The sequence below is a fragment of the Equus quagga genome, chromosome 16, assembly GCF_021613505.1.
Source record: "Equus quagga isolate Etosha38 chromosome 16, UCLA_HA_Equagga_1.0, whole genome shotgun sequence".
In the NCBI taxonomy this organism is placed as follows: domain Eukaryota; kingdom Metazoa; phylum Chordata; class Mammalia; order Perissodactyla; family Equidae; genus Equus; species Equus quagga.
The window spans coordinates 20,401,172-20,423,610 of record NC_060282.1 but is presented as its reverse complement, the minus strand read 5'-3'; the positions used below and the strand labels follow the sequence as shown (position 1 = coordinate 20,423,610).

Below are 22,439 nucleotides of genomic sequence, written 5' to 3'. Positions count from 1 at the left end.
GTCCAGGGCTGATCAAAAGAATTATGGTAGGAAGGGTTATTTGGGAAACCGCGAGGCCAAAGTGATGACAGCTAGAGAAGTGATGAAAGATATCTTCCTTGTCAAAGGAAGAAGCTGAAAAGGCAGATGCAGAAATGCCTGACCGCCCCCTAGACAATTACGGGTAGGCCTACCGATGGCCCCTGGGTCAGGAAGCTAATCCTAGTTACTGTCATTGTTCTATGCTTAAGAACACACTGAATATATTTTAGAAATAACCCTTCTAAAAATGGTTACTCTCCTTTATTAGGTTTGAATATTTGAAAAGAGATAAATAATAGTCATCTAGAAAACCCACCTGTGGGAAAATCCCATCTCCTGATGATGCTGGAAAGATGAGGCATTATGGTACCAAGTACTTGATCAGTCTATGCTTCTAGTTATTCAAATACATGCTTCCAGGCATAACTGAGTTAAGGGATTATGGGAGAGAAAGCCAGATTTTTTAAAAAATAAACCTAATGGAATAAAGAAAAAAAAAAAAAAACTGGTGGAAGTTTCTGCAGCTGGGACCCAAGTAAAGGTTCCTGCAAAAAGGCTTGGCAAGGAAGAGATGAGTTGAAACAGAGCACTTGTCTGGGGATTTGTGAGCAAGAGGGTGGAGCAGGCTTTGTGGGTTGGAAACAAAGACAAATCACTTGGGGAGAAATTGCTGGAGAAAAAGGGCAGCTGGATGAGGGTTTAGGGGTCAGACAAATGTTGGGGGTGAAGATAAAATTTATGTCTTCTGCTCAATGATGTTTACTGAGATGCTGACGTGAGCTGCGGAATTCCAAATACATGAGATGCGACTGAATACAATCCAGCTGTTAATATCATCCGAAGTAAAATGCAAAACGTTTTGAGTTGGAAATCAACATATTTCAGAGGGGTGTGCTTTTCCCTTTGGTCGGTGCCTCACAGAATTGTTCGGAGCCGTGACCAATAATACCTCCAGTCCTGCCTTTCTTTGGGTGACAGCTCCTTGAATGCTATCTTTGTCCTTTGTGTCTCAGGTCACATGGCCAGTTTCACAGCCATCCTCAACCAGATTCCCAGCCACTCTTCATCTATCCGGACCATCCAAGGGCCTCCTGGGGAGCCTGGGAGACCAGGCTCACCTGGGACCCCTGGTGAACAGGGACCACCAGGGACCCCAGGCTTCCCAGGAAGTGCAGGGGTGCCAGGGACCCCAGGAGAACGAGGTAAGCTGGACCACTCCCCTCACTGAGTGCAATGAAGCAGAGTGTAACAGCGGTGCTTATACAATGACAAAGCCCAAAAGAATAGACTTAAATTAATTCTACCCATCTATTCTTCAGCTTCTTGTTTATTTATCCTGAAGATTGACAAAATTGAGTAATCTACAAAGTATTTATCAAGAGCCACATCTACTTGTATGAAAAAGGAGGATCAGAACTCCCAACTCACCCCTAAGAGGCTTTTGAGTTAATGAGAGAAAGCTGTCCCCTCTAGATGGAGGAATTAAGAAAAGGTGCCCCTCCCAGATAGAAGAATTATAAAATGATATCCCCCTCTGGACAGATGTAGCATCACACATATATCATGGCAAATAGAGAGCTCACTATCTAGGTGGGTGTGGTGCTTTTATTGTGCAGTGCCCATACTGGGCAACAGTCAGTGGCAGCCCTGAGGTGACTCATGAGTCATATCGACATATGATTCACATATGCCTGTATAGACTATGCAAACCCTAAACTTCAAATTAAATACTGTTTGTGTCTCATCTTCCTATAATATGAAGCAGCAATTTATTTAATAGTTTCATGGGTCAATGTTTTGTCTTTCCTACTAAAAGTTTCTTTAAAAATAGAGATCCTACTTAGCTTTTCTTCTGCCCTTTGCAGGTCTTATCAGTACTGTATAATACCACAATAAGACTCTTTTGATTGAATTTCACCCAATTCTGTAATTGATCAAGATCACCCACTCCAGGAGTAGATCAATGAGATGTGGGAAACTGAAATTACCTATTAACCACAAAGAAAGTGACAAAAAGAGACAACTGATAAAAGTATTTTCTAAGACACAATTTTATAGGATGTAGATCTGAAGAGAAGCTAGCCATTACGTATCTGCTCTGTGAGTCATGTTACTTTTGTGAGATAGGTAGGATATATTCCTTTTATCAGATTTTGGGATGCAAAATGCAGTTTACAGAGATCGTATTTCACGTTCATTCCTGATCCTTGCCAACAGGCCATGTGTGTTTCTACCTCTGCACTTATATACACATCGTTCTCCCTCCTTTGGAAGTGTCCTTTCCTTTCCCCTTCTTATGTGTGTCTTATTCTTGGTTCAAGGCTCAGCTTAACCTCTGTCTCATGCATGAAGTTTTTGCTGATTGCCCCAGACCACAGATTTCTCCACCCCTTGAACCCCTGATGCACTGACAGTCTCCCCCGCCAATTTTAGCAATCATCAGGTGTTAGTTAACAGCTAGATTGCCAAGAGCAGAGATCAGCTTTGAATTGCTTCGCACATCATAGGTCCTCCCTAGATAATTGTTGCTTTGAGACTCAGTTCTGGTTTTCTTTCTGAAACTTTTTCCAGAGCCAGGGTACTAAATCAGCAGACATAAGAAGGGCATAATTCTCTCGCAGCACACCAAAGATCTGGCAGCCAGGAAGGTGCTCACCTCTGTCAGCAGGGCACCCACTGATGGTGTCGGTGATGGATCAACTGTGACTCAGGCAGCACAGAGCCAGCACCTGAGTCACTCTCAGCAGGTCACAAGTTGTCTTTGTTCTTTTTGGAAACCCTGTCCTTGTTCTTGCCAGACTGAGTCTTTCCCGCTCTGCAAGAGCACTTGGATGATTAGACCAGAGGAAAATCACCCAGGAGTTCTCAAATAGTGGCCTAGACAACCCTGGAAATATGAATTGCTGTGCTATAATTTTCTTACATACCTATTATATATAGATGTATATATTCTTAAAGACCATCGCAGACAAGCAAAACTGTATGTTTCACAAATACGGAGGAGAATAGTAAGACAGAAAGTGAGAAATGCCCTTTGAACATGGGGAAAGGCGATTTCAGCTGATCATCAATTGAGGGATGTGGTTTTGGAGTTGAGGTTAGGGTTTATAGGCCAACTCTCAAGGGACTTTCCATTCCCCATGAAATATTTCCAAGGTGGACATTGATGTTTTGACCTTAGCTGTGTGGTCCAAATACTCAGGTAAGATTGAGAGAGAAAAATGCCTGCCTTCCCACTAAATCAAAACAGTAGAATCTTAAAACTGAAGAATCTTCGAACTGAAGAATCTTCGGCCATCTTTTCTCCTGACCCTTGCATTTTTATGAAAGGAAGTGTATGAAGATATCGAGTCCCAAAGAGGCTTCAAGTCAGCCAATGTCAGAACTAGAAATAAAAACCAGAGATCATGGGGTTTTTTTTCCCCTTTATAAAATGTATTATCACTATGCTCTATAATATAATTTTAAAAGGACACTATATTGTAATGAGTAAAAATAAGTATTATTAGGCAATGTATTTAGACAAATAATAGGCTCCAATAGCAAGATTAAAGAAATACGTCTGTTGAGTACTCTGTTCTAGCGCTTAAGCGAACCTCACTTTCTGCTGAGGTTTCCGATGAGTCTCACCTAAGTCTTCCCCCCAAAATTCATGACTTATGGACTTTGGCTAATTTTTGATCAGAAGTGCTCCATCCGATTTCTCTATTATAATTTTTCAAAGTTTTTCAAACTCTTTTAAACATGATGCACAGTAAGGAATATATATTACATCAGGATGCAGTATGCACATGCATGTGTATGCCTTCAAACTTACATAACTGAGGTAAAAATATAATAATACCTGCCTTTACTATTGTTTCCTGTTTTCTTTTTTTGTAAAGGCTGAGGGGCAACCTTGGATTTCATGACCTCAGCTTGAAATACACTGTTCTAGTACAAGATCTTTGATTAACCCCGTTCTTATCATTGAAACAGCCAAAGAACACGCATGTTTAGAGCACAGAGAGGAAATTACAAATATTCCCTCTATATTAGCAAACTGAAGTAGGTGGCTGTTGATGACTTTTGTTATTACCTAAAAATACTCTATTTTCATCCATCTCATTGTCTGTCTCTCTCCTTACCCCTTCTGTCTCCTTTAACTTCAATGGAGTATTTATCACAAGTTGGTATGGAACAGTCTTTTAGCAATTTTCTCACAAAGATTGTAATATATAGAGAATCCTTAAAATTTAAGGCTTCAAAGGATCTTGCAGCCACGTTCTTCATCTACACCCAGAACTCCAAATTAGATTTGTCTAATTATTAGTATCCAGAATTGAGGAGGGTCCTTTTACATAACATAAGCAAAATGTATGCAGCCCATTTCTCATCTGCTTTTTCGTGTCACTTATTAATTTATGTCAAAGAAAAGCTGTTCCTCCATTGGCTGTGACGTGGTTGCCTCTCCCCATTAGACCCTGCACTGTCTTCAGATCTTCCAAAATTCAGAAAAGGAGTCGGATCAGCTCTAAGTTTCCTCTTTGGTTCTCTGAACTGTGACAATAAAATCCTGACTCTTCTGGCCTTAACTCACTCTCCAATCACAGCCTGTGTGACTCTAACTAGATTTTCTGACAACAGCTCCATTTCTAATTCTGATCTCTGTCTATCATTCCCAGATGACTAATCTGTTTGTTTTCTCATTCTTTTTATTTATATGTTCATTATTCACACTGGTATCTTAAACCATATATTAACCCAGTCAACAATAAGTTTGCTGTCTATAGTTCACACAATTAAGTTTCTTTATTTACTTGGGAAGAACTGAGAAATTTTCCTGACTTCAGTCTTCATGCAACTCCTTCAGTCTCCATGATTCTCCAAAAAATACTGGATCAGAGGAAGCATCCAACTAAAGATTTTCATGTTTTCGATCATGTATCCATAACAGCTGGAATTTATAGGTGGCTTCTTTTATACAATAAATGAATGCAGGGTTTATGTGAGGCTTTTGGCACAGCAGTGTCTGAGATAAACTATTATTTATGGCTTTTATGTATTAGGCACCAAAGGCATCTGCCAATATTGTGCTCAGTCCTAGATACACACTCTCTCGTTTGGATAAAGTAGAAGACGTGCTTTGGATAAGGAAGGAACATAAATGTTACTAATGTACAAGTTGGGAGCTGATAAATGCTAAGCAAGTTATGTAGAAAGGAAGTGGCATCAGAATTTAGAGAAAGACATTCATGGTGGTCTTTGATAAAAAAGAGTGCTAGCATTTATTAAGCAACTCAAACTATTGATTGCTTGGCACGTTATTAATGCTCATAAAAATCTTATGAGATCCATATTAACCCCATTTTTAGGTGAGAAAACTGAGGCTGAGTTAGATTGTGAATTACCCAAGATCACACAGCTAAATAGGAGACCAGAATTCAAATGCATATCTGTAGGATTCCGGAATATCTGTGCTTGCTCCACTGCTCTGTTGCCACCTTTGACTTCGTTGTTTAGGGGAGGTTTCACAGAGGAGAGGCCAGAACTGTGCAAGGTCTGGTGAGCCCTGTTTCCTTATGGCTCCTAATAACGACAGTTCACAGCATGGGAACCTCTGGGCTGACCAGAATGTCTTAGTGGGTTGGGGTTGTACAGTTTGCGAGCTCCTTGTGCACTGTGTTCTGCTGGATTTGGATAGACTTGTGGCATCTGTGTCCTGGCTAGTGACCTATTGGATAAATATGAACGTGATAAAAACATTTTCCAGGGTTATACATTTTGGCCCTTGACAATTCTTCTAGGCTTTACCGTGTGCCCACGCTATAAAATAGTCCAAACAGGGGAATTACCTATAGGGAAACTGGTCACGGATCTGGAAATTTGGGATGTACTATAGAGTTATACTTCTAGTATAATATCTCACCCTGGGGGCCAATGGGAGAGAAACCTGGAATAAGGCGATTTGATCTTGTTTTACTTCTGCTATTTTAGAAGAGAAACTGTTTCACCATCACCTTGTGATGCTGCTCCAGCTGGAAGCAGCTTGACAGGATGGAAAGAATGTGGTTTGGGGCATTGATCATCTTATGGGTTAGGATCTTGGCTTTGCCACTTACTACCTATGTAATCTTGGCTGCTTAATCTTACAACTTAATCTTTCTGGATCGTCATTCATTCATCTAACCCGTACTTACTGAGCATCCACTACCTGTCAGGTATGGTGCTGGGCATTGATGATATAGTGGTAAACAGGGCATCCATTTCCTGCCTTTCATGATACCTAGTGTGGAGATAGATATTAAATAAGAAAAATACATAAATAGTTTAATTTCAGTGTTATAAGTGCCATGAAAAAGTGCAGGAGGCTTCATGAGTATAGGAGATGAGACTCTGACTTAGTCTGTTGAATCAGTGATGTTTTAGCCGAGATCTGAAAGTTTAGGAGTTTGGCATATCAATAAGAGAGTCAGAGGAGAGCATTCTAGGCAGAGACAGCAATAGGGTGTGCAAAGGTCCTGAGGTGGGAAAGGGCTTGAAACCTTTAAAGTCATAATTCTCAACCCTAGCAAACATATTGTCTCCTTTTTATAACAAATAATTTGCAACATCTCTTTTACTCTTCTAAAATGAAATTCATAGACAATAAATATAACTATCTTCACACATAATTTAAAAAAAACCAGAGTGCCCTCTAGTGTAATATAAAGAAGTAAAAGAAAAGTAATTTATAGTCAAATAATTTATTCCAATATGCAAATTCTCAGCATGACTACACTGGAAACATAATTAAGAAGTCAGAATGTACTTATATTTAAGAATTACCAAGAATGCAACAGCTACAAATTCAGGCTGATACAGCTGAGCTTTATCAGTTACTTATGTCTTTCTGCATTTGTCTCTGTTGCGTTCACAATCAGGATCTACTAAGATAGCAAATACATCATTGGCATCATGCAAATAAATGTGAATTACCTTCTACTTTTTCAGGCACATGTTTCTTGGTTAACAGATCTCTTGGTTTTCCGTTATATTTCTTTTTCCTAGCGTGGCCTTCTCCAGAGAAGGGCCCCTCCCACCAACTGATGGTGGCAACGTCTTTCCCAAAACCAGTGCCTGGAAAAAGCTGAGTGGAAATGACTGGGAGGTGTCATTTCAAAGACTTTCCCCATTGGAACACATTGGTTTCTATAAATGTCGTTAGCTCTTTAAATCTATTCTGTGGGATCAGATATTTTGGGTGCTAAGGGCTCTAGTCACTCTAATATTGTTATTGAGGATAAAAATAATAATAATCGCATTGGAATGTCATCTTTCATCAAGAGAGAATTTCACATTTTTTTTTTAGATTTTTTTTATTTTTTACTTTTTCTCCCCAAAGCCCCCCCGGTACGTAGTTGTATATTCTTCATTGTGGGTCCTTCTAGTTGTGGCATGTGGGAAGCCACTGCCTCAGTGTGGTTTGATGAGCAGTGCCATGTCCGTGCCCAGGATTCGAACCAACAAAACCCTGGGCCGCCTGCAGTGGAGCGCACGAACTTAACCACTTGGCCACAGGGCTGGCCCCTCACATTTTTTTTAAGAGCTTGATGCTAGGGCAGTTCTCTGCTCTGCTTGCTACCCAGATTAATTGTTTATTGTTATCTGAGGATAAAACCTCTGAGTGATTTTTGAAGTTGGAAAATTATTCCCCTCACACTTTCCCCGACAGAGAAGACCAAATTTGGTCTAATGACCAAAGGTAAAGAAAGGCAAGATTTAAGGATCAGTTTTTCTCAGTCCTAAGGTTGTGTGGTTAACTTGCAGAAGATGGACTTTTGTTTTAAAAAATGAGAATAGAGTGATGGGGAAGGATGAGAAGACAAAACACAACTGAACGCCCCCAAGGAAACATAGATAGAGGAATCAGCCATAAGTCAATGACGACCCCTTTTGGAGACACAGAAATGGCAGTGAGGGCAGAGAAATGCTGGGCACACACTGAAGCTCTATCTGAGGCCCTAGTGCTCACGCCACAGTGAACTGGGAATCAACAAGGCTGAGAAGTCTGGAGAGAAAACTGGGTCCCAGATTGATTCAGAGCTGGGAGAGGGAAATAGGGTTCTTATGTTCAATATTCCTGTGGTGGAAAAGAGCTGTTGGCGCTGAAGATGCATTTGTCAGAAAACTTTGGACACAAATTCAGAATCAAAGCTTAGCAATGGTGAGTCATGAATGCCTCAGTGGTAAGCATCTGTGAAACTTCTTAATGGCCCTTATATCCTGGTTTATTCTTGGAAAAATGATCTTATGGGACAGACCAACTTGATTAAAGAGAGAAGGCTGGTAGAGCTCTCAAAATAATTTGCTGGTTGACACTTCAGTATTTACATATCTTCCCTGTAATGTTGTATTATAATTGATATTCAGTTGCATGAGACGTAGACTTTTCATTGCTCTTAAAAATCTGCTGAAATCCATGTTTTTCTTCTTCCTCTCCTGCTTCCCCATCTCTTGCCTCTCATCCCCTGAGAGATGAACTGGAGAGAAAGGGTTTTCTCTCTTAACACCCAATAATTATCTAGTGAAGTCCAATTTGGATGTTCTCTGGAACAAGACCTTTCTCTGAAGGTTTGATGGATTGTGTTTTCCTAATGTATCGTAACGTTAAGGAATTAGCAAGGAATGCTCTTTCTCTTTTTCTTTTTGTACCATCTCTTATTTTATAGAGTTTTTTTTTCCCTATTACGAAGTGACTCTTTACATGCATCATGACTGCAGAGAGAAGCTTTATGTATTAGTGATCTATTACTATGTAACAAATTACTCTAAAACTTAGGAGCTTAAAACAACGAAACATGGTTTTTATGGGTCAGGGTTTCAGGAGTGGTTTGGCTGGTGCTTCTGGCTCAGGGTCTTTCGAGGTTGCAGTCAAGATGTCAGCCAGGGCTACAGTCATCTGAAGGCTTGACTGGAGCTGACAGATCTGCGTCCAAGACGGCTCACTCACAGTGCCATTGGCAGGAGTCTCAGGCCCTCCCTGACGACTCCACTCAGATTTAGCATGCGAGGAGTGGGTCTTTCCACAGGAGCACTTGAAACGTTCTTGCAACATGGAAGCTGCCTTCCTCGGAGCCAGGGATCCAAGGGAGAGATCAGGAAGGAGTTCACAATGCCTTTTTTGACAAGTCCCAGAAGTCACAAGCTTTTATGTTCAGTGTATTCTATTTATCAGAAGGGAGTCATTGACCCCAGCCCACACTCAAGTAGAGGGGAATTAGGCTACTCATTTTGAAGGGTAGAGTGTCACAGAATTTGCGAATATTTATTCAATCACACTCTAAATTAAATCAAGGCCTTCTGGCCTTGCACTGTAAACAGGCTGATGCTTTCATCTGTAAGAACGATTTCCAAGCAGGCTGACTTCTAGGACACCTGTGAAGGCTTGGCTCACTCCGTTTCTGCCTGTTTTCACCATTTAAGTGTTTTTCTCTCCCACCTCTTTTAAATTATTCAAATGCCAGATGTAGCTTTTTAGAGGGAAACCTAAGATATAGATTTAAGCACCTTGAAAGAGTAGCACCTATTGGAAAAATGGTTTTGTGGACTAAATTTTTTTGTGTTCCTGTTTCTGGGATTAATTGTAGTCAGGATAAAATCATTTCCCAAACAAACACAAAGAATGATTATAAAAAAAAGTCACTACAAATTAAAATTACCATCAAATTGTGTCCCCACCCTTTGTCCTGAGTAGAATATGACTATCACCATAACAAAAAGCTGTAACTGTGTTTTGTCTTCTTTTTGCTATGGAAGCTAATATAAATGTTTCTCTTGCTTAAAATTTTTTTGAAACTCTGAATTGGAGGGTCTGTGTAGTAGGTCTTAGCAGATTCTTTGCATTGGATTTTAGTCCCCCTCTGGGATAGTGGGTATTGTGCTAGAAATACTCAAAGTTAATGCCATCTTGGTAAGATATCTTCGTGTGGCCCCAGTTCATATTTTCCGATCTGCTTTACTTCAAGTATGTACCCCTTGCTCTCGCCAAATTGAATGGCTCAGTCCTCTTGGTATTAGTCAGTTTTTGCTGCATAACAAACCACAAAAATCTCAGTGGCATGCAACAATAGATATTATTTCTCACCACATGTCTGTGGCAGGCAGGGGCAGCTCTGCTCTGCTGGGGCCCTGGCTGGAGGGACAATAGCTCCAATGACAGAAACAAAATGGGGCAACCCAACCACCCAATCATATTTCAAGCCTCTGTTCATGTTATTGCCACTAATATCCCATTAGTCAAAGCAAGTCACATGGCCAAGCCCAAACGCAGGGCGTAAGGAAATGCATGCGCCTATAGCAAGAGAATGGATGGATAATTCTATTGTAGCATGGTGAAGAATTCAGACCACTAATCCAGTTTACTACATTCTTCATACATGCCTTTTCCTTTCCTAACACACTCAATGCTGATCCCTGTTGTGCCCTGTTCTTATACCCTTTCCTGGATTTTCCTGGATTTTCTTCCTCTGGTTCATTCATACTCAAACTTCAAAACTCATCTCAAGAGTGACCTCTGCCAGACCACTCCCTTCTCTCCATGGTTGGTTTGTTTGGCCAGTACATTTGTTGTTGCCACCCTGCTTTATTCCAACTGAACCAGACTGAGTAAGTGCTCCCTCGTTTGTGCGTCCCTGTCCCCAAGCACATGCCTCCATCATGGCAGTTTCCCATTATATTGTAACTGTTGGTCTCATTTATTTTCCTGCTGGACTGTGAGTTCCTTGAATGGGCTGTGCCTTTCATCTCCACATCCCCCCAGGAAAAAGCCTGAACAAATATTTGGTCAATGAATACTTGGCTGATCTCTACTTCATTAGTGTGTGAAGCATATCTTTCAGCACCCAAACAGAATATACTTTCTTGAATTGTCCTTTAATGATTTCACTTCTGTTAATCCTGTCTCACCAATGAGGCTACCTGCTCCCCAAGGGCCACATTTAATGTCTATTTCCCTTTTATTCCTCATAATACCTGAAATACAAGGGTTATGTGATGAATCGTAAATGATTGATGGTGTTGATTACCGCTTGGCTAGCTTTTTGGCTGCCATTTCTCATTCACCCGAGAGCCATGATGAAAGCAGAAGCCCAAGACATCGTACTAATAGCCAATTACTGCCAAGTTGACAATTTCAGCCTTTTCTTCAAGTCATCATCTTATAAATTTAGCCAGAAAAGCAGGGTGAGATTTTTAAATAGGAGTTTTGGTTATACTGGGTCAGAAATGCATATTAAATAGCAAATGCGTTAGACATTTCAGGGCCCAAATGTAAATATGTCTGATTTAGATGTCTGTGGTCAAAAGATCAAATGATCCCCTGCCCATATTACCTATAAAGATATGTATGTGTGTGTATATGTATACACACATAAAGAGAGACAGAAACTCCTTTTCTTTTCAGTGTAGGAATATACTTTGCCATTTTGTACATTTCTGGCCTTGAACCTAAACAAGTGAAATGGAAATATAACATGTACTAGTTTATATGTTAAAACTAAAGCTGTTTATATTAGCTACCATAAACCATTTTAGTGAATTTTTTGACATGGCTATTAAAGCAATAAATATAATAAACAAATATACCAAAATGCATTTGTATATCTGAGTGAAAACATGCATAGAAAAGACGTATTTATCAAAGCTGATCTGTTTTCATTGGTTCTAGGTTTAACTTTGACATTAAATTGCTAAGTGAGTATAGCAAAGTAATTTGACTTTCTGAACTACTTTTGCTAGCGTGGAAAAAGATGATGAGGATCCTAGATATATGATATATTTATCTTAATAGTGGGTTCTTCCTGCTTATTATGAAGGTCATAACACATTTTGTTTTAAACTCTGTAGACCGTGGCCTACAATGTGACAATGCCTTGACACAACTCTCTTCTTTTTCAAGAATTGAGAGCATCATATCACTTTTCAGTTCTGCAAGGAATGAAGACCAGATCAAGCTCTGATTTAAATATCATTGACTGTTGAATATTCATGCTGAACCTGAAATGTTCATTTTTAAGCTGTAGAAATAACTCATTTTTCTGCTAATTTTGAATTATTTATGATTTTCCCAACAGTCAGTTCTAGAAATAACATAATGGCATTTAAGGAAGACCAATCAAAATTTTTGAGCTGAAAGTGATAGACTGGCATTTGGTCTGACGTTCTTATTATGTACCCGTAAAGTCCTAGTATCCACGGCAAAATGAGGTGAACAAAAAGCCAGGATTCCTGGTGCCCAGTTGAATCTCTGTTCCTCTTTGCTGTGCACCTGCAGCTGAGAACAGTCAGCCTGCAAACAGCCACACAGGGTCGGTGGACATTGATGAGCTGTGCACTTCATCATCTTCCTTGCCGTCTCCTCCCTTCTCCCTTTACAGCTTCCATTTTCCCTCCCTCACCTCCTTCCTCCTTGCTGCACTTCCTTCCTCCCCCTCACTGCCCAAATGCAAGTGTGTCGATTCAGATGTCTGTAGTCAAAAGACCAAAGGACCTCCTGCCTATATTAACATGTTTCTGATGGGAAAACCTGAAGTGCAAAATATCCTGTTGTCTTGATCTTGATCTGGTTAGTGAATTCCTTTGACCACTGGGTAGCCCCACCTAACGATTCAACACACTTTCTTCTGGCTTTTCTGTGGAACCAGCACAGGGTTTATTGGTGGAGTTGAGCTCTGCAGGATTCCACTCCACCTTAACTATGTACTGCTTTGTAGCACCCAGCAGGGGTACATCCAGGTTTTGTGGGGGCTGAAGTTTAAACAGTTTTGAGTTCTTTAAGAAAGAGTATGAAGTTACAAACAAAAAACTAGGTAAAGGGTATTGAAGGAGTTCTATGCACCTGAGGGACCATATACAAATCCTTAGCCTGATACACAAAGCTTGTCATGACCTGGCCTAGACGGCCTCTTATTCCATTACCCACTGCCGCTGCCAAAGCCAAACAAACCGCTTCTGGTTCCCCATGCAGGCGCTGTTCTCTCTCTCTGGCTCACCGGCGAGTCTTTGCGCATGCGCTTCCATCTGGTGGTAGTTAAGCGCTGATACCTGCTCTTCAAGACTTAACTTGAAGAGTCAGCTGTGTCGGAAGCCTTCTGCGGTCCGCCACAGATACCTCGATTCCGTGCTCTCGTATTATGTTGTAGCTGTTCTCACACTGCAATATAGCTACTCGTTTGTCTGTTTTCCCTACTACATGGTGACCTGCTACAGGCAGGAAGGGTGCTTTTGATTTTGAATTCTCAGTGCGTGATGTTGGGGCTGGGCTAGGCGGTTTGCTTTCAGTTTGCCCTTCTCCCTCCTCTAGCCATGCCTCGCTGTGTTTCCAGGCTCCGGTGCTCTCTGCTCCTGGGCAGGTTCAGCCAGTGGGAGACACTGAGGAGGACTGGAGGGTCTGAAGATGGGAAAGTCAGGATATTTCTCCCCTTACTCCCACCCCTGCCTTCTCTGTGACTTCAGCTGTGGCTACAACCCCTGTGTGGCTCCTGCTTCCTGGACAATCGCTCACTCTGGTTCTAGATCCTACCAGAAGGTCCTAGGCGCTGGGCTCCAGTCACACCATTTCTTCCCATTGTTTCTGCACTCCTAAGGGGAATAGTGGCTTCCTGCTGTTGCCAATTTATGGGTTAACTCATCTTTATTTGGCTTCTCAGTCCTTCTGTGTAGCCCTTTTTATATAGGGACATGAACCAAGTCCCTGTATTAAATTCCCTCTGCCTGAAAGATCTAGAGTGCTTTATCTTTTCCTGGCTGAGACCTGAATTATAGAGGCATATAGATGGCCAGTTGTTTTATGAAGAGAAGAATAGGAAGAGGGACTCTTAGCAATGGTTTGCAGTGTTTGCTTCCATTTAAAACAATCGTGTATTTTCCAGTCTTGGCCACCTTAGCACAAAACGTGGAGCTCCACATGCTGGTACTAATCCTACAGTCCAAACATGTAGGAAGAGCAGAGCCTGGAAAAATGCATAAAATACTTATTGAATTGAGTCCAGTTAATCTGCCATCTTGTAGCTTGGTACAAGTACCTGGTCCAGTACCTGGCACCCAGTAGGCATTCAAACACCCATTGAGTGAAAAACAGACTATCCTTGCAATTTATTGCCAGCATTTCCCAGGTAACAGACAATATAACACAGCTGAAGACTTGTCTCACAGTTTCTGTGACTTTTTGGTGGAATTACGATGAAAGCATTACCCAGGCCTTGCATATCTGCCTGGGCATAAATCCTGGGAGTTGCTCAGAATGTCTGGGATCCAGAGGAAGTGGCTGTGCTCCATGGCGCAGCATGAGACTCTAGCCTGGAGTGCTTCGTGTGGTCAGGGAGGCATAGAAATGAGTAAAATCTCCCTACTCAGAGGCCAACAGGCCAAAGAAAATAGGAGAGCAGTAACTAAGGGCCAGACCCTGTAGTCAGTGCGAGCAGGATAAATCCTCTTAAAATCAACCCTCAAGTCTTGCTGAGAGCAGAGGGCAAGTGTGCAAACCAAGGGAAGTAAGCTGACAAAATGTGAGAACCACAGGGCTGATTTCTGGGTGTGGGACCGGAGAAAATGTGCAGACTGATTTGGCAGGCAGTTCAGGAAGCCAGGACGACAGCAAACCAGACAGGAGATGCTGCTTGCAGGTCCAGCTTGTGGCGGAGAGTCGGGAAGTACAGTGGGTAAGCGTACAGGCTTTGGTACCAACCTGCCTGGGTTGAAATCTTGGCTCTTTTACTTACTGGCTAAGGACATGTGACTTAAGCTCTCTGTATCACAGCCCTCTTTTAGTTCACAGTAGTGCCTGCCCTCTCGGTTCACATGAAGACTAAATGAGTTTATACATGTAAAGCATTTAGCATTCAAAACCTAGTGGGGTGATTTGTAAGCATAGCTGATACACTAGCCAAACACATTTATGGTTTGTCAGTGTCTGCGATCAGACTTTGTATTTCATTCATTCATCCATCCATTTGTTTGACAGAAATTTCTTGAGTGTCTAATATGTGCCTGGCACTGGGAATACAATGAAGAGCTAAAACAAACAAGTCTCTCTCTTAGTAGACCAGTAAAGGGAAATATTAGAGGGTCAGAGTTAGGTTAGTGGTAAAGGAGAATCAGATAGCCCTGAAATGGTTTCTCAGGAGATTCTCAAGAAAGAATGAATATGACAAATGTAACACACTAATGGGGGATGTTGATAATGGAGGAGACTGTGCATGAGTAGGGGCAAAGGGTATATGGGAAATCTCAGTACTTTCCACTCAATGTTGCAGTGAACCTAAAACTGCTCTGAAAAAGTAAAGTCTATTAAAATTTTTTTGAAAAAGAAAGAAAAAAAGACTGAATAATAGAAGAGACTTCTCTCTGATTATCCTAAATATTTTTGGTAACTCCACAGGAAACTAAGGATATTTTAATCTTGCCTAAATCATACTTTTGGTTAGATCTTAATTTATATGCTCATGAAGAAAAAGGGCAGAAACTTAAACTTAATTGGTTTCAGTTACATTTTATCTCTAAAAGGCACTAGTAGTTGATATTGCCACATGAGGAACTTGTTAGAAAAAGCAGAGTGTAAAGGTTAAAGAGAAGCTCCAGCCTAAGGAATTTTGATTTTGATCCTTCGAGGGTCATGCTGGCTTTTAACAGTTCGCTGCATGTTGGTGTAGACATTCAATCATTCAGTTAGTCTTCCAGAATTTACTGGGCCACATACTATGTGCGCAACTCTGCTTGGATCTGACATTAGAGCAATAAATAAGCCATGATCCCTGCAGTCAACAGGGTTCACAGTTCCAGGCTAGACAAACATGAGAACAAGTGATGCAATGGGATAAGTGCCAAAGGAGACACAGATAATATGGAAGCAAAGAATTCACTCATTCATTTGTTTACTCAATAAATATTTGTTAGTTTTGTACATGTGCAAGGCACCATATGAATAATATAGATAATCTTGCCCTCTTGAAGCCATTGTGTTTCTGCCTAATATGGTTGTAGAGAAGCTTTGAGTTGGGTCTTAAAGAATGAGGAGTATTTATGGAAACCGCGAAGGTGAGAAGGGTGTTTCAGAAGAAGGGACTATCCTGTGCGATGCCTTTATGGAAAGGATGCTGGCCCTTAGCTCTGGTAACCCCATCTTAGCACCAAGCAGATGCACCTTGGGTTCTCACAAAAGAGATACCTGAAGGAAGCCCTTATTACAGGCCATGACTCCATTTTGTTTATAATGACTGACTGCCCGGACTCCGTTGCCCTCTGTCACCTCATGGACAGTCACCGGCTGACATTTTGGGACATATAACCTCCCTCCTTTTAATCAGGGTCTACAAGGCTTATCAAAAGTATGTCCAGATCTACTTTTAGAGATCTGAGGTCTCTAAGCTTAGCCTTTAATTTCAGTCCTCATCTTCGGTCCTTAAATATTGATTTTTAACATGGTTTTTTCATTCCAAAAAAAGCTTTATAACCAAGTTCAGTTGTCATGGACACAAATATTCCTTCTGAGAACCGTAAGTGAACACACAGGCAACTATTAATATACTAACCTACATGTGGTGGGAACATATCATAACTTCAAGGATAATAAATTCTGAAATTCTCTGTTAATACATAATTATATCCTTAGAATTTTTCTTTTTTTTTTCTGAGGCATCTTGAGGGGCTGGAATATTTTCTTGCTCTCTTTCTTTGAGTTGTTTTACAGATAATATCAAATGCCACTTGTTTTTCTTTACGTAACTAGAAAATTGAAACAACCAGACTTTCGACTCTCTAATCTTCTCCACCTTTTGCATTCTTTATGAATAAGCAAAGGATAAGTCAGGAAACTCTTATCGGGGGTTATTCCCCAGAATGCTTTCCTGGATGTCCTATTCAGCCTAATCTCCTACATCTTCCGCTTGTAGAGAAGCACTGAGAAACCAAGCTGTTAATGTTGATCCTTGTGTACCGTAAGGTCATGGGAGGCCTCTGAATCACCATCAAGTTAATTATGAGCAGCCTGGATTAGTCATCAGTGTATTTTATTGTGTTCTAATTCTTTAAAAATTCGCGGTTCCCTGTGGGAAAAATGACTCCAATTCTAACAGAAGAGGCAGTTTCTGCTAAATTCCCAGATGCACATTAGGGCACAATGTTTGCAAATGAGGGAGCACCTCCCAGCTAAAAAGTATTCACTCAATTGTTACTCAATTAGCTAAAATAGTAGGTAATTGGATAATACCCCGTAGATGTACCCAGGGTGGTTTTCTGTCTGAACAACTTGACTAGCAATTGAGCGTTAAATGTTGACTAGTCCGTAAAGTTGCGTGCATTTCAAACTCAGATGAGATTGTAGTTTTACTTTTGAGCAATCACTCTCTTCCTTCTCAGTTCCTAAGAGAAGAGTCTGGCCCGAACGGGAGGTCATGAGCTTGGTGGTTGGTGCCCTGCCCTCTCCCTGTGGTACTGGTCTTTGGTGAGCTCAGAAAACACCACCCAGGCCATGTGGGTTGGGGAAGCGTAAGCCGTGGATGGACCAGCCTGGAGGACCACTAACAAGAAAAGACTTGTTTAAAGATGTCAGGTATACCTTGCCTTCAAGAGCTGGTCACAAGCAGCACAGCAGACACCAAAGCTTCAAACCCAGGGACAATCACAGTCAGTGATGTGATTATATGCACAGTGTGGAAAAAACTGTTAGTTGCTCATCAGTCCTTTTTTTTGCTGACTAGTCCCAGAGCAAATGCTACATGAATACCTTTTTTGCTGGAAGTTATAAACCAAGATGTTAAAAGTGATTATTTTCAAGGGCTGGAGTCCTTGCCTGTTGTGTCTTCTCCTTTGTCTACAGTGAATATGTGTTGCATTTAGTAAGGGGGAAAAAGTTATTTGTTATTTTAAACATTTTAAATCACTTGCATGCCTGCCACTTATCAAATTGGTTATTTTCATTAATTTATATTTCCTTCTAGGCTTTGCGAATTCACACATAATTCCTTTATAAGTATAATGATGTAGAGATGCAGTTCTGCATTCTGCTGTTTCAAAGCATTGTTGCATATGAAAAACAGACACCAGAGACCTTCTGTGATGTGAGCCAGGGTAACCCAGACCCCAGTCTGATGCAACTCCCTCTTGGACTGGTCGGGCCTCAATATAGTACTCTCACCTGTCCAGCGATCTTGTGATAGAAACTGTTGGGATGATGAGGTGTCAAGAGTATGTGTTTCTCTGTTTTCTGCCTGTGAAAATGTATAGTTTGTTAATAGTGCTGTAAATCATTTGGAATAAGAAGTCTGCTCAGTGGAAAAGAAACATGAATACGTTTAGATTTTTATGGGGCTGAATCAGCCAAATCAAACACAGACTTTCCTGAAGCTTCCAAGTTTTTAATGGAAACTCACGCTCTTCAGAACTTTGTTGCCTAATTATAATTCATGCCTTTTGCAGATACATTACAGGGTGGACCAAAAGGAAAATGTTAGATGTGTTCACTTGTGACTTCTATTGTGTTACTTGTGGAGTGCCAACTGCATACGTTGAATGGCCTGGTGCGTGCAGACACAGGCCAGTTCCTGGCAGGCTGAACCACTTCAGTAGGAAGGAGGAAGATAGACTTGCAGTCTTACAAATACAGACGACATGCTCGGACACAGAACCAGCCCTCTGTATATGATTGCGCGTAAATCACCGGTATCAGAGTATAACTTGAAAGTCCCATGGTAACCATAACCCAAAGGCGCCCACATCACTGTCTTCATCAGAGAGGTCCTCTTGAAACGCGGAAAAATGGAACTACCCAGATTTCATGTTAAGGAGAACTTTTTCTTTTCTTTCTTCTTCCTTTTTTTTTAAAAAACAGGTCTAACTGGTGTCAAGGGAGAAAAAGGAAATCCAGGCATTGGAACCCAAGGTCCAAGAGGCCCCCCTGGGCCAGCAGGTAAATCTTCCTACCTAACAGGAAAGTGCGAGGTGAAAATCCTAAATCTTTATATTCACTGGATATCACAGTTAAGGACAATGGCCGTATGACCTCCTTGTATCTAACTAGAATGACTGTATTTCTCATTCATTTTCTTGAAAGGCCAATTTGTTAGTAAAAATCCTCCCAATATACAAGCCCTAAAAGTTACAGTATATTCTGGGATCTTATTAGTTGCATGAGTTAGGGTAGGCTAGGCTGTGCTGTTGAAACAAATCAATCCCAAATGCTTAGTGTTTTGATACAACAAAGGTTTATTTCACACTCACACAAAGTTTGATGTGAATCCAGTGGCTCTCCCCATTTTGGAACAAAAGACCTCCCAGAGAAAGATAACAGAGACACATCAGCTCTCAACTTCTTAAATGCAGAATGACATATGTCACTTTCAATCCCACTTCACTGGCTGGAACTAATCAGAGTCCCAACTAATCTTTGCAAGGGAAGCTTGAAATCTAGAGGAACACATGAATATTTCATGACCACTAATAGCTTTTGCCACCATGGTAGTCTTCCTGAATGAGTTTTGCATAAATTTTGAGTTCTGTGTACATTGCTGTGTGCTTTTAGAATGGTCTTCAGATGTTCAGACACGTTATTAGCATTGTGTAAGTTTTCAATCTTATTGTGTATTTATAATCCCAGTCTTAGCTATGTTGAATCAAATGCTTTACAGATTTTTCTGTCCGACCCAATAATGATTTTGGAAAATGCTTTTTCTAGGAGAGATTCCTAATGTGATAGATTCACTTTGGTGTAAATATTCCTGTTATTAGAGGTTGTATGAGGAACTGATCTAGCATGATGTGTTACATAGAATGGATGGTTGGTGAATATTGCTTGAATGGAACTGAATGTATCGAGAGCCACAACACTTTTCAAAATAAGGTGATACTTGTTCCTAATTTTCATTTCAGTTCTAGTTGAAGAATTTCATGTCTAGTTGAAGAATGACTTTTAAACACTCTTGGGTTCCAGGCCTAAAAGCAAACACACCAACTGAAAAAACCCAGCCTGACACACTTCTTAAATTCACAAAAAGTTTAATCCTCCTCCCATTTTCACTCAATCTAAATTCTCAACTGATATAAGCTAGCCGAAAGAAATTTTTCATTAGTATATTGGGTTTCAGACTTTTCATTTTTATCCGCTGGGATAATTTCTTCAGATTCAGACTTATTTATTTCAATTACCTGAGGTCATAAACCAGTATAGGTTATGCGATTGAGACTGAGTGTGTTCCTGTGTGTGTGCACACATATGTGTGTGTGTGTGCACACACCTGTACATTGGATTCATAAGAACTGCACTGGGAAACAGAAGCTCCATAAAGAAAACAAGGTTGACAGTGGTATGCTCCTTTCCCTTTAATATCCAAGAGGTGATGGAACAGAATACATTTTGCTTTCCAGTTTCCTGAGCTAATTAAAAGGCATTGACCTCCAGGATAATGTGTGATTATAGTATGATCCTCTGTCCAGAGAATCTAGTTTGGGAATAAGAACTCAATGAGTAGACCGAGGCAGATGACCCTAATTGTCAAGATATGTAAAGTGGCTTACCATGAGAGTTAGTTTGCTTCTTGGTGGTCTCAAAACCCATCCTGTGGTGGTAAAAGACCAACTTGTTTTTATTTGTGGATACTTCTTAGGACCTTCAGGGGAGAGTCGGCCAGGAAGCCCTGGGCCCCCTGGCTCTCCTGGACCAAGGGGCCCTCCAGGTCACCTGGGAGTACCTGGACCACAAGGTCCTTCTGGCCAGCCTGGATACTGCGACCCCTCTTCATGTTCTGCCTACGGGGTGGGAGGTAAGTGCCAGCCTCTTGTGGGCTTTGCTCAGTTTTACTGTGGTTAGCACCATAATGGTGAGTAGACCATATGGTTAGTACCATAATGAAAAGTAGACTGATTATGGGAGGGAAGCAGAGGGTGAACTCCTTACTACCTTAAATTTTCCCGAGGCATCTTCTATAAAGTGCAAATTACTCTAGAGGCTACCCCTTTAAAAACCTTAAGAGGAAATTCAAAATAACAGCACATGTAAGTCTTCCTTGCTTCCAAATGACAATCCACACGGATTTGGCCTCTGACCTCATATTTGGTCATTGAGGGACATGATTGAACATTCTTTTGGTCCTCTCATTCTGTGTTACTGCTGTGGTGTGGCCATGATGTCCTATAAAATTTTACTCTTATTTTGGGGAAACCTCAGACTTAGAACTTCCTCCATAATTAAGAGGGTCCTCTTGATTCTTTTGGGTGATATCCTGTCCACCACATGCATTTTAGGTGATCAAGGATAATTTTAAGAAGAAACAAAAGTGGTCATGCTGTTCTTGCCTCATTACTAACTCCTAGACTGAGATTCTGAAAAGATTATGTTCCCTAAAAACATCTGCCCTCTGCATGCTGGCGGGTTGTGCAACGGAACATCTTCTGACATAGTCACTCTTGGAAGCATCAAGAGAGAGGTTCAGAGACTCCTTTGGGGAAATGAACTTATTAGTCAAAGAATTCAGATTTTCTGCTTTAGGAGAAATTTAACCTTATTTGCCAGAGGAACTGGTCAACGTTTTGCTGATGTGTTTTTCTCTGTTCATCTCTTCCCTCCCTGTTCTCTCAAATCTCTCTGTCTCTTATTAAGATCTGATCCCTTACAATGACTACCAGCACTGAAGTGGTACTCCTCCACTCTGATTACATTGGCCTGGGCAATTGGCTATGGATACAGAACTGTCCTGTTCACCCCACCACTCAGCCTCTGCCCCTAACAATGGGCACTTTGCTTCCCTGCCTCACCTGCTTCCCTACCTGCCCACTGTCACATCTCTTGCCCTCCTTGCTCCAAACACATACAATGATAGTACTGGAACTTAACCAAATCACATGTGTCAATTGTAATAGAAACCGACTGCTCTGTAACAACCTGGATATATGTATATGATTGTGGACCAAGAATTTATCCCCAACTTCCCTATGTGAAGGCTCAGTAATAGTTACTTAAATGTGCCTTCTCCTCTTTCCTGTCCCCACACAATTGATGGGCATCTTTCTGCCTGACCACCGTCCTCTCCATTCGTCCTGTGATCACCTCCCCCCTGGACTGTCCCCTGGTGATGGACTTCTAACATGAGATGGGTTTTTAAAATTTATTTTTCTTTCATAATTATGCTGAATTTTCAGGGCTCCTTTTGTAAATAAAACACATAATATTTAAGCAGTTGCCTGTGATTCTAGTTTCCTAACAATTTCTGTGATGTATCTATCACTTTTTTCTTTTACTAACCATCTGAAACCTCGTGGGGAGGGTGCAAGCGGCGTGGTGGGTAAAGGTTGCTACTGCTTTCCACCCAAGCAGGATATCTCTGTCGTTTCATGACCAAATCCATGTCTCCATGGACCCACATAAGGAGAGAATATCAATATATGATGCCTGGGTCCCATCAAGTCCCCAC

The 22,439-nt window shown here is 41.1% G+C and overlaps 1 protein-coding gene across 2 annotated transcripts in view; it reads left to right on the top strand.

Annotated features, from left to right (window-relative positions):
* Positions 1 to 22,439, top strand: part of COL14A1 (collagen type XIV alpha 1 chain) — a 218,234-nt gene that overhangs the window by 194,944 nt on the left and 851 nt on the right. The window contains exons 45-48 of one of the 2 annotated variants that reach the window (XM_046641999.1): positions 1,035 to 1,223; positions 18,866 to 18,943; positions 20,637 to 20,792; positions 21,629 to 22,201. In XM_046641999.1, coding sequence (XP_046497955.1) covers positions 1,035 to 1,223; positions 18,866 to 18,943; positions 20,637 to 20,792; positions 21,629 to 21,660 — 455 coding nt within the window. In that variant the 3' untranslated portion in view covers positions 21,661 to 22,201. Of the gene's footprint in view, positions 1 to 1,034; positions 1,224 to 18,865; positions 18,944 to 20,636; positions 20,793 to 21,628; positions 22,202 to 22,439 lie in introns of those variants that run through there. The other variant, XM_046641998.1, reaches the window with a different exon arrangement.